At 40.9% G+C, this 14,567-nt stretch overlaps 1 protein-coding gene across 3 annotated transcripts in view; it reads left to right on the top strand.

The window, feature by feature from the left end:
* The first annotated feature begins 13,499 nt into the window (after positions 1 to 13,499).
* Positions 13,500 to 14,567, top strand: part of CFAP95 (cilia and flagella associated protein 95) — an 82,916-nt gene continuing 81,848 nt past the window's right edge. For all 3 annotated transcript variants that reach the window (XM_055269959.2, XM_055269958.2, XM_055269957.2), the window contains exon 1: positions 13,500 to 13,770. In XM_055269959.2, coding sequence (XP_055125934.1) covers positions 13,619 to 13,770 — 152 coding nt within the window. In that variant the 5' untranslated portion in view covers positions 13,500 to 13,618. The remainder of the gene's footprint in view (positions 13,771 to 14,567) is intronic.

Below are 14,567 nucleotides of genomic sequence, written 5' to 3'. Positions count from 1 at the left end.
TGTTTTATCTAGAAACCTTAATGAAATTACTGTGTGAATCTTTGAAACTGCTTTTTATTACTCTCAGATTTAGGTGATTTAGGACTATATCAGTCAAATAAAAGTTTTTGTGGAGCCATAGTGATAAGGTGCACAACTTGCTGAAGGGCTTGATGATAATATATTCCGACAGTTAAATTGACCTTGGACAGGACACCACGTGCAGGTGCTTAGAAACTTTCTGGGAATTGTGGAGGTACTGCTACATTCCATGTGTGGGAGTTTAGATTAGAAAAAAGCAAAAGGCACTTGAAGGTAAATGAACTAATAGTTCTGCTTGGGTTTTGTTTGAACAGGAAGAGAGATGCCAAACTACCAAACTTATTTTTGTACATACATTAAAAAATGTAGTACTTTGATGGCTCTCAACAAAGAGTAGTAAGTAAAAATAATGAAACTTTGGCAGTGTTTTCTTACTATTAATTTAGAAACATTTCTATTTGCATTATCAGAGACCATATTGCTTTTTTTTTCTCTGAGCTGTCTGAGATGTTGTACAAATCCCATGTCTCAAATAATTTCAAATGAGATTGAGAAAAACTAATTCCAACTCAGACTGATAGAATAAGCATTTGTTGATGTCATACCTTGTTCTCAGCACTGCCATCTTAAGTAATGTCAAAAGCTAACATTTCATTCTTGATCTTAATATAAATAGAGAAGTACAGATTAAAGAAAGTGAAAAGCTTCATAGGAATTATTAGAAAAATAAAAATAGAATGTGTGCTTTAAAGAGTAATGACAATACAGTAGCAATTAAAGTCTTATCTATAAACAACAGAGAAATAAAAGGAAAGTGAGAAAACATTGAAAAACAAGAAAAAGATGTCATCGGACAAAAAATAAGTTGTCACAACCGAAAGAAATGGTTTGAACATTTTTTTATAGGCAAAGATTAATTATACTCTTTCTCTATAAATGAAACCCATCCTAATAATCCTAGATGACTTAGTATAAAAAGATAAGCCAAGATGCACCAGAAGAATCACCAATAATCATAATGTTGATGTTGCAATATTAATATCAAATAAGGATAATTCCAGGTCAAAATAATTAAAATAGCACAAAGGATATAATTTTATATTGATGGAAATAATAAAAATATTATCTTTTGGCAAAGATTACAAGACATAGGCTCTTTCATGCCGTTGGAGGATATACACTAGTCAATTCTTGTCAGCCCTCCTCTTCTGCTATGTCAATCATAAGGGGACCATCTGATAACATTTACCTCTTTTCCTAATCAATTTCCTGCTCATTAGGGATAGTTCCTGTACCTCAAGATGTTACTCATCATCTTTAAAAACAATTTTTAAACTCTGCTTTCTGAAATATCATTTTGGTTTTCTATTGCTGCATTAAAAATCACCACAAATGAAATGGCTTAAAACAACATCCATTTATTAGCTCACAATTCTATAGGACAGAAGTCTGGAAAGGCTTGATTGGGTTCTCCACTTTAGGGTCTCACAAGGCCAAAATCCAGCTTTTAGTTGGACTGGGCTTTTATCTGGACGCTCTGGGGAGGAATCCACTTCCAAGCTCATTCCAGTTGCCGACAGAATTTAGTTCCTTACAGTTATGGGCCTGAGGTCTCCATTTTCCTGCCAGCCTTCAGCTGAAGTTTACTCTTTGGCTCTAGAGGCCTCTCTCCTGTCTTTCACATGACCCTTCCATCTTCAAAGCTAGAAATGGCACTTTGAACCTTTCTGTGTTTCAAATCTCTCTGACTTTCCCTTCTGCCACCAGCCAGAGAAAACTCTGCTTTCAAAGAGCTCGTATGATTAGATTAGAACCACTAGGATAATTTCTCTTTTAGTTAACTCAAAATCATCTGGGTAGTACTCTTAGTTACATTTGCAAACCCCCCTTTGCCATGTATTGAGCCATAATCACAGGGGTGATGTAGTATGCATCACATTCCTATCCCTTGGATTAGGGTAGGAAATCTTAGGGGGAGTGGTGTGGATTTTACATCATTCTTAGGCTTCTCTCTATTTACTGCCACATGACTTCCAAAGGAATACAATTACTCAGTAGCCTTTACAAATGTTTTCGAGTCTCTTTTAATTTTACCAAAATCTGAATTTTTGTTTTCTAAATTTTCTGTGGCTTCAGAGGATTTCCATGATGAGAGAAAGAAACTACTGAAATATTGAAAATTTCTGACCATTTTTGATAGTGTCTTATTGCTTGATAAAATTATTTTATGATTCCAAGATTTGTTTCTTTAGAATTTCCATTCATATTTATCTCATGTTCTGTGTCTAATAATTCATAATCTGAACTGGGGGAAGGAGGGGAACATAGCTCTGTTGTTATTGTTTTGCTCATCCTAGCTTATTTCCTTCTAAGTTTAGCAGTGTTTTCTTGTGAGCTCACATTTCTTGAATTTAATCTGGGGGACTCCTGAGGGCCTAGATTGGGGGTATATGGCTTCAGAGAGGATTTGTGTTTTCATAAGCCCTTTCAAAATAAACCAGGAAAATTTCCCTTGTCCCCCATGCAGAGCGAACGATGGGGGCGTGGCCCACCTCTTTGGTTCCCTGCTGCTCAGACCTCTAGGGGAGCATGCAGAGGGGCAGGTTGTGGGGCTCCGACTCCACGGCAGTGTCTAGGGGTGAATGTTTACAGCTGAAGCCCCAGTGGGCATGTGTTACAGGGTGCTCTTTCAGTTTAGCCGTCTGTAGGTGGCTTGTATTTATCAGCTTGATTAGACCCTCTGCCTTATTGCAAGGATAGAGGGCTTTCTGTATCCCAGGGCTCTTGCCTTGGTGTACCGGAAGAATCACATCACACGTGGGCTTGGAGAATGAGTGCAAGGTTTTATTGAGTGGAAGTTTTCAGCAGATGGATGGGGAGCCAGAAGGCAAGTGGCGTGGGAAGATGGTTTTCCCCTGGAGTTGGGCCTCTCAGAAGTCGATGACCTGCCAACTGCCGGCGCCTGTTAGTGTGCTCCTCTTCTCCTCTGCTCCTCTTGACGTCCAGCCACTTCTGTGTTCTTCTGCCGGTGTGTTTCAATGTCCAGTCACTTGTGTCTCTGCCCGCTAGGGTCTTGGGGTTTTTATACGCACAAGATGCAGCATGGCGGGCCAGGGCAGTCTTGGAAAAATGCAGCATTTGGGCATGAAAACAGAAATGCCTGTCCTCACCTAGGTCCATGGGCATAGGCCCAGGGGTGGAGCCCTCACCAAAGACCGTGCCCTTCTCCCAGCCCTCACTTGCCCCTGTCCCATATCAAAATATCCCCGGCTTCATGCTGGAGGACTTCGTATAAGCTTTCCAAGCTTGCCAGAAGTCCAGAGCTTAGTCTCTGGGTGGTGGGTCTGATCCTAGTGTTAGCCTTGGAGAATACATTTATTTTAAATAAGTCTTATTTATTTTGAATTTGTTTATTTTTCTCTGCTCTGATTTCAGTTTATCTGTCTTCCCTTTATCCTACCTTCCATTTCCCCATTCCTCTCTTTATTCCTTTCCTCCATCTTTTCTTCCTTCCTTCTTGCTTAGTCAATGCTAGTAAAAGTACAGAATCAAGTGTATGGAAGGCAGTAGCCCCACTGTACTTGGTGCCAGTCAGAGTAAAACATTCTGTGTTTATCAGAAAAACAAAAGAGTTTCTGATAAACACTTTTGAAGGGAATCTTAGCCAACGTGATGCACATCCAGAGGTGCCAGTCATCATAAAGACGAAGAGCAGGTAGGTTTGTTTACTTTATCTGGAAAAAAAAGAGAAATCATATGAACTCTTCTTCAACTATCTGAAAGGATCTCATGAGAGAGAAATAAGACTTATCTTTAGCCTTCCAAAAGTAGAATAAACAGATAGATCTAGCAAGAAGGTTCATTTTAGCTCAATAGAAGATGGAACTTGTATAAATTGGCATAGGATGCCTTTGTGAATGTAAGTGTCCTCTCTACACTTATGTGGACGCAGAGTACATATCCTCAGCCATTATACTTTGGCTAAGATGCTGTATCAAATAACCTTTACCCTCCCAGTGCTCAGATTCTAGGCTAGTTTATTCCATGACTCTCTCTATATTTAGATGAAAAAAAAAAAGACATTGAAGCCATCTAGAAAAAGTATTTATCCCACATTCTGACTATAATAGAAGAAAACTTTGTGTCAGTATTGAAGAAACCTTTCAAATTGATGAATCAGAGTAATCGTTAATATATTTTACTTCCAAAATAGTCATCCCTGTAATATGTCAAGAAAAAAGGTAATTAATTTTATGCAAAATACCATCCTCATGCATATCCACACTAGGAGAAAATATGATGTATTTTTTTAATAATAATAAGGTTCGGTTAGGAGTACGAATTTAGTTCATTTTAAGCTAAATAGAACAGACACTGGTAAATGAGATGAGATGACATGGCATGAGCTATATAATAAAACTTAAAATATATTTCAGGGTCGTTTCCTTTAATATTAAAACAAATTCTTGATAGAATTGGATACAGGCATTTGAATATTCTTGCAGAGCACATCGAGATCTCAGTAATTTTTTTTCCTTAGAATTTTGTATGAAAATAAAATCATACTTGTTTTAAAATAATAGCTTTGGAGAAAACAAAGCATATAATCTTCCACTGTGGTATAAAAATATAGGGTTGAAATGTTTTAGAAATTCAGCTACTCTTTACCATCTTTAAATTCTAGAGTGACAATAGAACCCTGAGGAAGAGAGAATTGAGTCCTCTAGTCCTACGAGGGACAATGGACACACCACAGTGGGGTGAAATTACCCAGAGAAGAAAAATCAATCCAGACACAAACAGGATTAGAGCAAAGAATGGCAGATTGTAGGCCAGATGTTCTTCAGGACAAAAAGGAAATCTGATACCAAGTAACAAGGCCAAAGGACAGGACTCAAGCTATTCGACCATATTTTTTGAAAGCCTTGGGGAAGTTGAATTCTATCATTTTAGAGGCAATTAACAAGGGAGGTACTTTAGAAACATTCTGCTAATTGACCAGCTACCAGTGCCTTAGGTGGTAAGTAATCACATACCCACAGGAGACAAAAGTTATGGAGATAATGGCTATGAGGAAATAATCTTAGGTGCAGACTTCTACACATAGATCATATATATTGTGTGTGTGTGTGTGTGTGTGTGTGTATGTATTTAAGTGTGGTTTCTGCAGTAGAATGAAAAATTCCTTGAAGTCCAAAGATAAGAATGCAGGACTGACTTACTAGATGCGATTCAGTTTACTCACCTTAGAAATAGAAATGACAATATACAGTGGACCCTTGAACAATGTGGGGTTAGGGGTGCCAGCCCTCTGTGCAGTCAAAAATCCATGTATACCTTTTGATTCCCCTAAAATTTAACTGCTAATAGCCTACTGTTGACTGGAAGCCTTAACAATAACATAAACAGTCACTTAACCCATATATTGTATGTTATACATATTAGTCTCACAATAAAGTAAGCTAGAGAAAAGAAAATGTTATCAAGAAAATTATAAGGAAGAGAAAATATATTTACTATTTATCGAGTGGAAGTGCATCGTCACAAAAGTCTTCATCTTTCTTGTCTTCACTTGAGTGGGCTGAGGAAGAGGAGGAAGAAGAGGGGTTGATCTTGCTGTCTCAGGGTCAGCAGAGGTGGAAGAGGTAGAGGAGGTGGAAGGGGAGGCAGGAGAGTCTGGCACACTCAGTGTAACTTACTGAAAAGAAAATCACATATAAGTGGATCCGTGCAATTCAAACCCATGTTGTTCAAGGGTCAACTGTGTATCTGTGATGGGTAATTTTATGTGTCACCCTGACTGGGCTAAGGAGTACTCAGATAGTTGGTAAAACATTGTTTCTGAGTGTGTTTGTGAGGGTGTTTCTGGAAGAAATTAGCATTTACTCAGTAGACTGAGTAAATATCTGCCCTCGCCATTGCAGACCAGTATCACCCAATCCAACGAAACATCAAATAGAATCAAGGGGCAGAGGAAAAGCAAATTCTCTCTCTCTGTCTTCTTGGGCCCTCAGACATCCGAGCTCCTGGTTTTCAGGCCTTTGAATTCCAAGACTTACACCAGCAACTCCCCGGATTCTCTGGCCTTTGGACTCAGGCTGGGAGTTGCACCATTGGCTCCACTGGTTCTCAGGCCTTCAGACTTGAATTAAATTATCCCACTGGCTTTCCAGGAACTCCAGCTGCCAACAGCAGATGGTGGGACTTCTTGGCCTCCATAATCGTATGAGACAACTCCCGTTTTAATCTCCCTTTATATGTCTATATATGTCCTATTGGTTCTGGAGAACTTAATACAATACATAGTTTTTGTGAGGGTCAAGTAAGAGAGTACAGTAAGCCTTCACTCAACATTGTCACCCAGGTTCTTGAAAACTGACTTTAAGTGAAAAAGAGCTGTGACGAAACCAACTTTACCAAAGGCGAATTGATACAAATGAGTTACATTCTTATGGCATATTTCAGGTCACAAAAACATCACCAAACTTCTTAATAAAGACCATAAACTCTCTAATATTAAACATTAAAAAAAGTGAGCTAGATATACATTTAAGAAAGATTAATACAAACAAGAAAACAAGTATGATAATTATTTACCCAATTATTCCAGTTCATGGTTGTAGGAGGCCAGAGCCTATCTCGGCAGCTCAGGTCCAAGGCTGGAACCCACCTGAACCCACCTACAATGGGGCTGTGTTTATATGCCAATGAACCTAATCTGCACAGCTTTCAGATGTGGGAGGAAACCAGAGTATCCGGAGAAAACCCACACTGACATGGGAAGAATGTGCAGACTCCACACAGATATGGCCCCGGCTGGCAAGCAATTGTTTTTCTCATCAACATTATGATGAGATGGCATTGAATGAAATGAAATGATGTTACTCAGGGACCTGCTGTGTATGTGAAAGTATTCTATCAGGTGATATGTGGTTGGGATGTCTTGTTGTTACTATCTGCAGTGGGTGTCTATTATTTTTGCCTGTCAGGCACACTTTCCCTTACTTTGGAAGTAGCAACCTACTTTTCCCTTTAGTCCAATTCCATACTTTCAGTCCAGAATATTTAGAAGGGGTGGGCATCATCCTTCAAGGGGAACCTCATGACACAGACCCAGCTGGGGAAAGTACCACATTACCTCTGGGCCTGACTCTAGTGACATTTTCAGAGTAGATCGCATGAGTCAAATCAGGTCAATGAGTGACCAAGACTTTTGCTAGAGCTTGAAGGAAGAGGAATGCTTCATGTTGTGGGGAGTTAGGGAATAATGTAAGCCAATGTCCGTCTTGGAGAGGGCTTGGTTGAGAATAAGCTAACTCAAAAAGTAAAGCAGAACCAAGAAATAGAGAGACAGCATCCCGAAGACATTATTATGCCCTGGGATTCAGATGTGCTTAAACCAGACGTACCCCTGGAATTCCCAGTTGTGTAAGTCCAAAAATTCCTCTTTTTGACCTAATTAGTTTAACTTCCTGTCATTTGTCATCAAGAGTAGACTAGCTCAATGCTGGGCATAGTGGTTTGAGCCTGCAGTCCTGGCTACTGGAAAGGCTGAGGCAGGAGGATCACTTGAGCCCAGGAGTTCAAGTGCAGCCTCGGCAACATAGCAAGACTCCATCTCTTAAAAAAAACAAACCTGAGTCACTACTATTATGGAAACTTTAACTGGAAATTATCATTTTACTTGGAAACTCTCTGGACCTCATTTATATTAAAGCAATTAGATGACTACTTAAAATTCAACCCTAAAAGCAAGGAAAATTTCACTTCCTTTGGTACTTTTTTCTTTTTCAGACAAGGTCAAGAAATTTTCCAGCTTCTTCTCTGAACCTTCCACTACCCCCAGATTGGTGAGTAGGTTTCCTCATCCTAGAACTGCCTCTGTTCTACGCAACAACCCTGAACCGCCTGCTCACACCTGACCCTCTGGGGGAATCCACTCAGTCAGTTCCTTACCAGCCTGCTCACCACATGGTTGGTGGCAGGGCTTGTCAGGGATATGGGCAAATGTCCATCATCCTCAGAGTAGAAAAGACCCCCTGCCCCACCCCCTGATTTTCTCTGAGCTTTTTCCCTGAGAGATGAGGTTCCTTCAACCAGATTAAAGACCACGAATAGTAAAGAAAACCACAACAATACTGAGTTTAATTTCAAGTACCACTCCTTTCATAAGAACTCTTAAGTGGTAGCTAAATTGTCTCATTCTTGCTGCTAATAAACAATGAAGGTTGGCCAATATGGTGAAACCCCATCTCTACTGAAAACACAAAAAATTAGCTGGGCGTGGTGGCACGCACCTGTAATGCCAGCTACTCAGGAGGCTGAGGCAGGAGAATTGCTGGAACCTGGGAGGTGGAGGTTGCAGTGAGTCGAGATCGCACCACTGCACTCCAGCCTGGGCAACAAGAGTGAAATTCCATCTCAACAACAACAACAGCAACAACAACAACAACAACAACAACAACGAAGGTTCCAAAAAGCAAAGCAGCACTGGGGAGAAAATGACGAGAATATTTTATGAAAATGGATATTCGGTCTTTGAATAATTAAGGATATCCAACTTATAGGATATTTTAAAAGTCCCTAGGCTACCTTTATGCTAGAGTATGTCATTACTAATCTTGGGCATTAAAATTTATCATAATAATTATGCATAACTCTGTCAAGGTATTTCACTTATTGGCTGGATTAGATACTAAAATGAAGGAAATGCTGAATTATAGTATACATTGAATATTTAATAAATTAATCCCCCATGCTGACAGTAGGAGTTCCAGAAATAATGCCTGTTGCATGTTAGCACTTAATCAATGCTAGTTAGTGATAATGGCTTAAGGACAAGTAGATGCCTAATTGATTCACAGTCCAAATTAGAAGCACAGAGGAATCATTCTCAAGGTTAAAATCATTCTAAAAAAGACTGTTGGTAGTTACAGTTACAGGAAAGGAAAGAAGATTGAAGTTTTGCTGAAGTTGATTCCTTTGAGAGTTGTGAGACATAAACTTATTCATATAAATTTTGGCTCTGGTTTCTAGGTCTGATTATTTTTCTTTCATTTGATTTGTACCTGGGTTCTCAGCAATAGATTCTGACTCCAAAATCCATACTACTTCTCAAAGTTGGAAGAAGTGAGGAAGGAAACAGAGAGACAGAGAGGAGGAGGAGAGAGAGAAATAGGGGAAGAAAGAAGAAAAGGAGTAGGACATGGAAAAGTAAGGGATAAGGGGGAAAGTGGGAAAAAGCAAAAGAAGAAGGGAGAGGAAGAGGGGAAAGAAAATAGGGATGGGGGGAGCTGGAGATGGGGAGGTCTGGTTCCTCACCACCCCCAGTTTCCCCCAATCCCCCTTTTCTGAGCAAGGACCTCTTATTCATTTTGACATAGCAGGTGGACTCCAACTTTTTGTAAAGAAAGGGTAACCATAGATGTATATGTGGATGAGTAACAGAAAGTCCCTATTCCTGGAGTAGTAAAAAAAAAAAAAAAAAATACTATACAATCCTTGATTAGGACATCACTGCTTAGTTTTTAGTTTCTGAGTGCTATACAATTTAAATAGGAGTTTTTAATATATTTAAACTGGATTTGACATAGAGATAGTATAAATTAGTTTTCTTAAGCAATGTTAAATTCTTGTCTCTCAGCATAATTGAAAGACGTTTGATAGAGAGAAGAAATTTTAATGGTAGGGGAAAACATGCTACGGGAGACTTCAGGAGATCCTGAGTAGGGGCTTTTCCAGGAATTGAGCACAGATCCAGACCGGAAGGGAAAGGAGATGGCAAAGAGGTTTGCCCCAATAGACGTTTACATCTCGTTGGTTTACATCTGTTTGAGGTTTGCTGTCCTGTTCAGTTCTTGGCAATCTCTTCAGGAATCTGATAAAGCTAATAAGGAAATTTATTAGCATAAGCTCACTTCCTGAGTTGGCCTGCCTACACTCATCTTACAGAAAAGTCCCAATTCCTCCCCGACCTGAGCTCTAATTTTCTCACCATAAGGATATTACAGCATGAAGGGATTAATATAAATAGAAGGCATTGCTTTAAGCTCTGTATTTCAGTGGTTTGATAAAGTTTGAGGAAAACAGGGATAACTCAAGTATGTTGAGGATCAGTGATTTCACGTTTGTAAAGTATAAAACTTACTTATAGTCTTGAAGAGAAAGGATTCTATAGGAATGCAAAGTTATCGTTATCGCTGGTACCATATCCAAATTTCTTGCCTACGTTTTTCTGATCCAGGCTATTAAATTTCATATTAAACTAGAATAAAAAAGATATTCATTAAAAAGAGCTTGTAAACAGACAAACGTTGAAAACAGTGAGTATAGGAAACTCCACACAAAAAAACCCACCACATTTTAGGATATTTTTACAAATGATAAAGACAAAATCAGGATGTAATAATACTAGCAGCAGCAGTTTAAATTTAAGTGAGGACTGAGCATCTATTAGGCACTGTTCTATCTGCTTTCAATGTATTTATTATCTTATGTAATTCTAATAAGAACCCTTGGCTGGGCGCAGTGGCTCACGCCTGTAATCCCAGCACTTTGGGAGGCTGAGATGGGCGGATCATGAGGTCAGGAGATCGAGACCATCCTGGCTAACACGGTGAAATCCCATCTGTACTAAAAAAATTCAAAAAATTAGCCAGGCGTAGTGGCAGGTGCCCGTAGTCCCAACTACTCGGGAGGCTGAGGCAGGAAAATGGCGCGAACCCGGGAGGCGGAGCTTGTAGTGAGCCTAGATCGCGCCACTGCACTCCAGCCTGGGCCACAGAGCGAGACTTCGTCTCAGAAAAAAAAAAAAAAAAAGGAACTCTCTGAAATAAGTGCTGTTCTATTCCTATTTTATCGATAAAGAATCAAGAAACCAAAATTCTACAGTATGTATTGGTGTATACAAAGAGAATGGAATGAACATAAACTCGAGGATATCACAGAATTAATATCCTAAATCCTAGGACAAGGATGTTGAAAAGTATTTAGTAGACACAGAAGACAATGAAGTTTATAAATTTGGTACAAACAGGAAAGTGAGTATAACAAAAAGCATATTCACAAATTCAAATAGGTGGTCGGCATGGTTTAAGGAACTCTAAAATACAAGCTATGTTTGTTTTGAATGTTTTCTTAACTTATTTCTTCTTGGTGTGCTGAAAAGCTTTTAAATCTCTGTGGCACTCATGCACTGTGGAAAGAACTTGGCCCTGGGCAGCTTCTATCTTTGAGAGAAATTGTCTGCAGAGATCTGACATATTGGTTGCACATATATTATGTTACCGCCACTCTAAATGTAAGTAAAATGAACACATGAACAGATGACAGCAATGATGATAATATTTTTGGAGCAACAGCAATATGCTGTGCTTTGATTGGACAGAATTGAGCTTGACATGGATCATATTTCCCTTTTTAAAGTTAACTTATATTTTTCTTTTCATTCCGCCTAGAAGAAAATGGCTAAAATAGCAGTCAGCACTCTCCTAGCATTTGGCTGGTGATGGTGGACTGTTTATTTGGTTTTAAGAAATATGTTTTAACTGTGGCTGTCAGTAAAATAGAGACCTTAGCATACCACAGGCACCCACACTATGCACCACAGACCACAGAAAAGCACTTAGTAGTTATATGTAATCAAATTTGTGCCATCTGATACAGAAGAGTGCCTCACTATTTATGGGAGCACTATAACACATTTTATAAACCAAAGAATCTATTTGTAGTGTGAATGGTCTCTTACTCTGTTTTAAAGTTTGATTTTTTTGTGTACATGTGGTCTTCCTCAAGTAAGACACTTTTGGAAAGTAAATCTAAGGTAATCAAACATAATGAACATTCATTCATTCATTCAACACTGAAGATATCTGTATTAAGGACTATGCTGGGTAAGTGATTGCAAGGACGAAGTTCTTTAATGCCCCTCAGGTACTCGACTAAGGCCAGGGAGGAGAGAAGAATTCTAATGTGTTACATATTCTTTTCTTGCAAAGTCAAAAATGAAATAAATGTCTTTTCTTCTGTAACACATCTATCCAATAACTTCTTGAAGGCAATGTTTTCTTCTGTAACACAGCTATCCAATAACTTCAAAAGGCCATCTTTTTGAAATCTCCTTCCCACATATAACACACAGCACAAAAATGTGATGAATTTGTGTTGTCACAAAATATCAAAAATTTCAATGAGGAGAACTTGACAAATCCTGGGGATCTGAACGCCCAGAATCCTAAACTGTACCTAGAGTCTTGCAGCGTCATAGCCAGAAGGGACTTGCGATTCTTGTGCCCACTCCACTCTACGGTCCCATTCCCTCTTTCGTTTTTCAGAGGAAGAAACTAGTGTTCAGAAAGGTTGAGGGAGGATCTGAAACTGGAGCTAGGCTTTTTGATCTTCAAACTTTTTAGGTGATTTGCTGGATGAGCCTGCTCCTCCTCTTTCGCAGGTAGGAAAGCTGTATAGAATGACAAACTTTGGGTTTCAGGGGATGTTCTCTTGTTCTCTTTTAGTCAAACTTACTATAAATAACTTGTAAGCAGAAGGTGTGGTGGCAATGGATGATGGACGGTAAAAAGAACTTCTGCAAAGGCTGGGCGCGGTGGCTCACGCCTGTAATCCCAGCAGTTTGGAAGACCGAGGCGGGCGGATCACTTGAGTTCTAGAGTTAGAGACCAGCATGGCTAACATGGTGAAACCCTGGCTCTACTAAAAATACAAAAAATTAGCCGGGGGTAGTGGCGGGCCCCTGTAATCCCAGCTACTTGGGAGGCTGAGGCAGGAGAATCGCTTGAACCTGGGAGGCGGAGGTTGCAGTGAGCCAAGATCGCGCCACTGCACTCCAGCCTGCCTGGGCGACAGAGTGAGACTCCGTCTCAAAAAAAAAAAAAAAAAAAAAAAAAAGGCCGGGCGCGGTGGCTCACGCTTGTAATCCCAGCACTTTGGGAGGCCGAGGCGGGCGGATCACGAGATCAGGAGATCGAGACCACGGTGAAACCCTGTCTCTACTAAAAATACAAAAAATTAGCCAGGCGTGGTGGCGGGCGCCTGTAGTCCCAACTACTCGGAGAGGCTGAGGCAGGAGAATGGCGTGAACCCGGGAGGCGGAGCTTGCAGTGAACCGAGATGGCGCCACTGCACTCCAGCCTGGGTGACAGAGCAAGACTCCGTCTCAAAAAAAAAAAAAGAACTTTTGTAAAGACAGCCCAAACAGACCCACTCGGGGTTCAGGGAATTTGCTTATTTGCTTTTCCCTTGGTCCTTAACTGACCTACCACTCCCCCATAACTGTGCCCAGCCACTCTTAGGATTTGGCGGGTGGACAGGCGAAACTGCGGATCTCAGGATGCAGTTCCCCCTTTCATCAGCTGTGTAGCCCGGTCGCTACCCTCACTGCATTCTGGGAAATGTAGTTTCTGATCAGTAACGACAACGTCTAGGAAACGTTTGGCCGTCAGGTTGGAGGGATCCGCCCCTCCATTGGCCCCGCCCCAGGTTGCTTAGGAGATAAGAGACGCCGAATCTTGGTACTTGCGGTCCTGTCGGGCAGGACAGGTGCATAGAGAACTCCTCAGAGGTCTATACCTCGAGGGCTCCCATGGATAGCCTTGACAGATCCTGCCAGGACTGGTGCGACAGCAAGCAACACTGGTTGGAGATCGGACCCCCGGACTTGGTGGAGCGCAAGGGCTCCCTGACCCTCCGCTCCCATCACAAGAAATACTCGAAGCCGGTGTTGGTGTATTCCTGGTGAGCGAGGTCCCCCCGCAAGTTCCCGGGTACTGCGGGGAGGAAAGAGAGGGGAAAGGATGGAACAGGAAAGGAAAGGAGAGTCAGAGAGAGGGGACAGGAGTGGAGACGACAGAGGAAACGGAAAAAAGAATGAGAAAAGTGGGAGAGAAAGGTAGAGAAAGAAGGAAATGAGAAGAAAGGTGAGAAAAAGAGACGAGAGAGGAATGGGAAGGAGGAAAAGAGAGAAAAGAAAGAAAAGGGAAAGAAATATTTTCAAAGGAGAAATGGAGAGAGGGGGAGAGACGTTGGAGCAGGCAGGAGGAAATAGGAGAGCCTTTCAGGGGCAGCTCCCAGCCACACACGGCCACGCAGCAGCCAAATCCCCGGCCACCTGAGGTTTTAGCTCATTCACACAGAGCAGGTGTGTATAAATAGGGGGTGAAAAGGGGCTGCTGTCAGAGGCCTGGAAATCACACTTCTGAGACAGGCAGTTACTCATAAAAGGAATTGGAGGCCAGGGGCACAGCAGGAGGGAGATGCCTGTTTAGAGGACCAGCCTCCAGGGCTGCCACTTCCTGGGGGTAGGGTGTACATGGAGTGATTTGAACGAGGCCCCTCCTATTTTCTAGGCTACATACGAGAACTTTTCTGGCCAGAGACTGCAAACTGGCATCTCCCACTGGTTAAGGCCAACAGACATTGTTTGGCATGAGATCTGTTTACTTTTTTTTTCATTTTAATTAGTTGGCCACATTTAAAAGTAGCAGATTCACCATAAATCCAGGGTTGTATCTTTGAAAATTTGAAAGTCCTGG

Source organism: Symphalangus syndactylus, chromosome 3 (assembly GCF_028878055.3).
Source record: "Symphalangus syndactylus isolate Jambi chromosome 3, NHGRI_mSymSyn1-v2.1_pri, whole genome shotgun sequence".
Taxonomy (NCBI): Eukaryota; Metazoa; Chordata; class Mammalia; order Primates; family Hylobatidae; genus Symphalangus; species Symphalangus syndactylus.
This window is presented reverse-complemented; position numbering and strand designations above follow the sequence as displayed.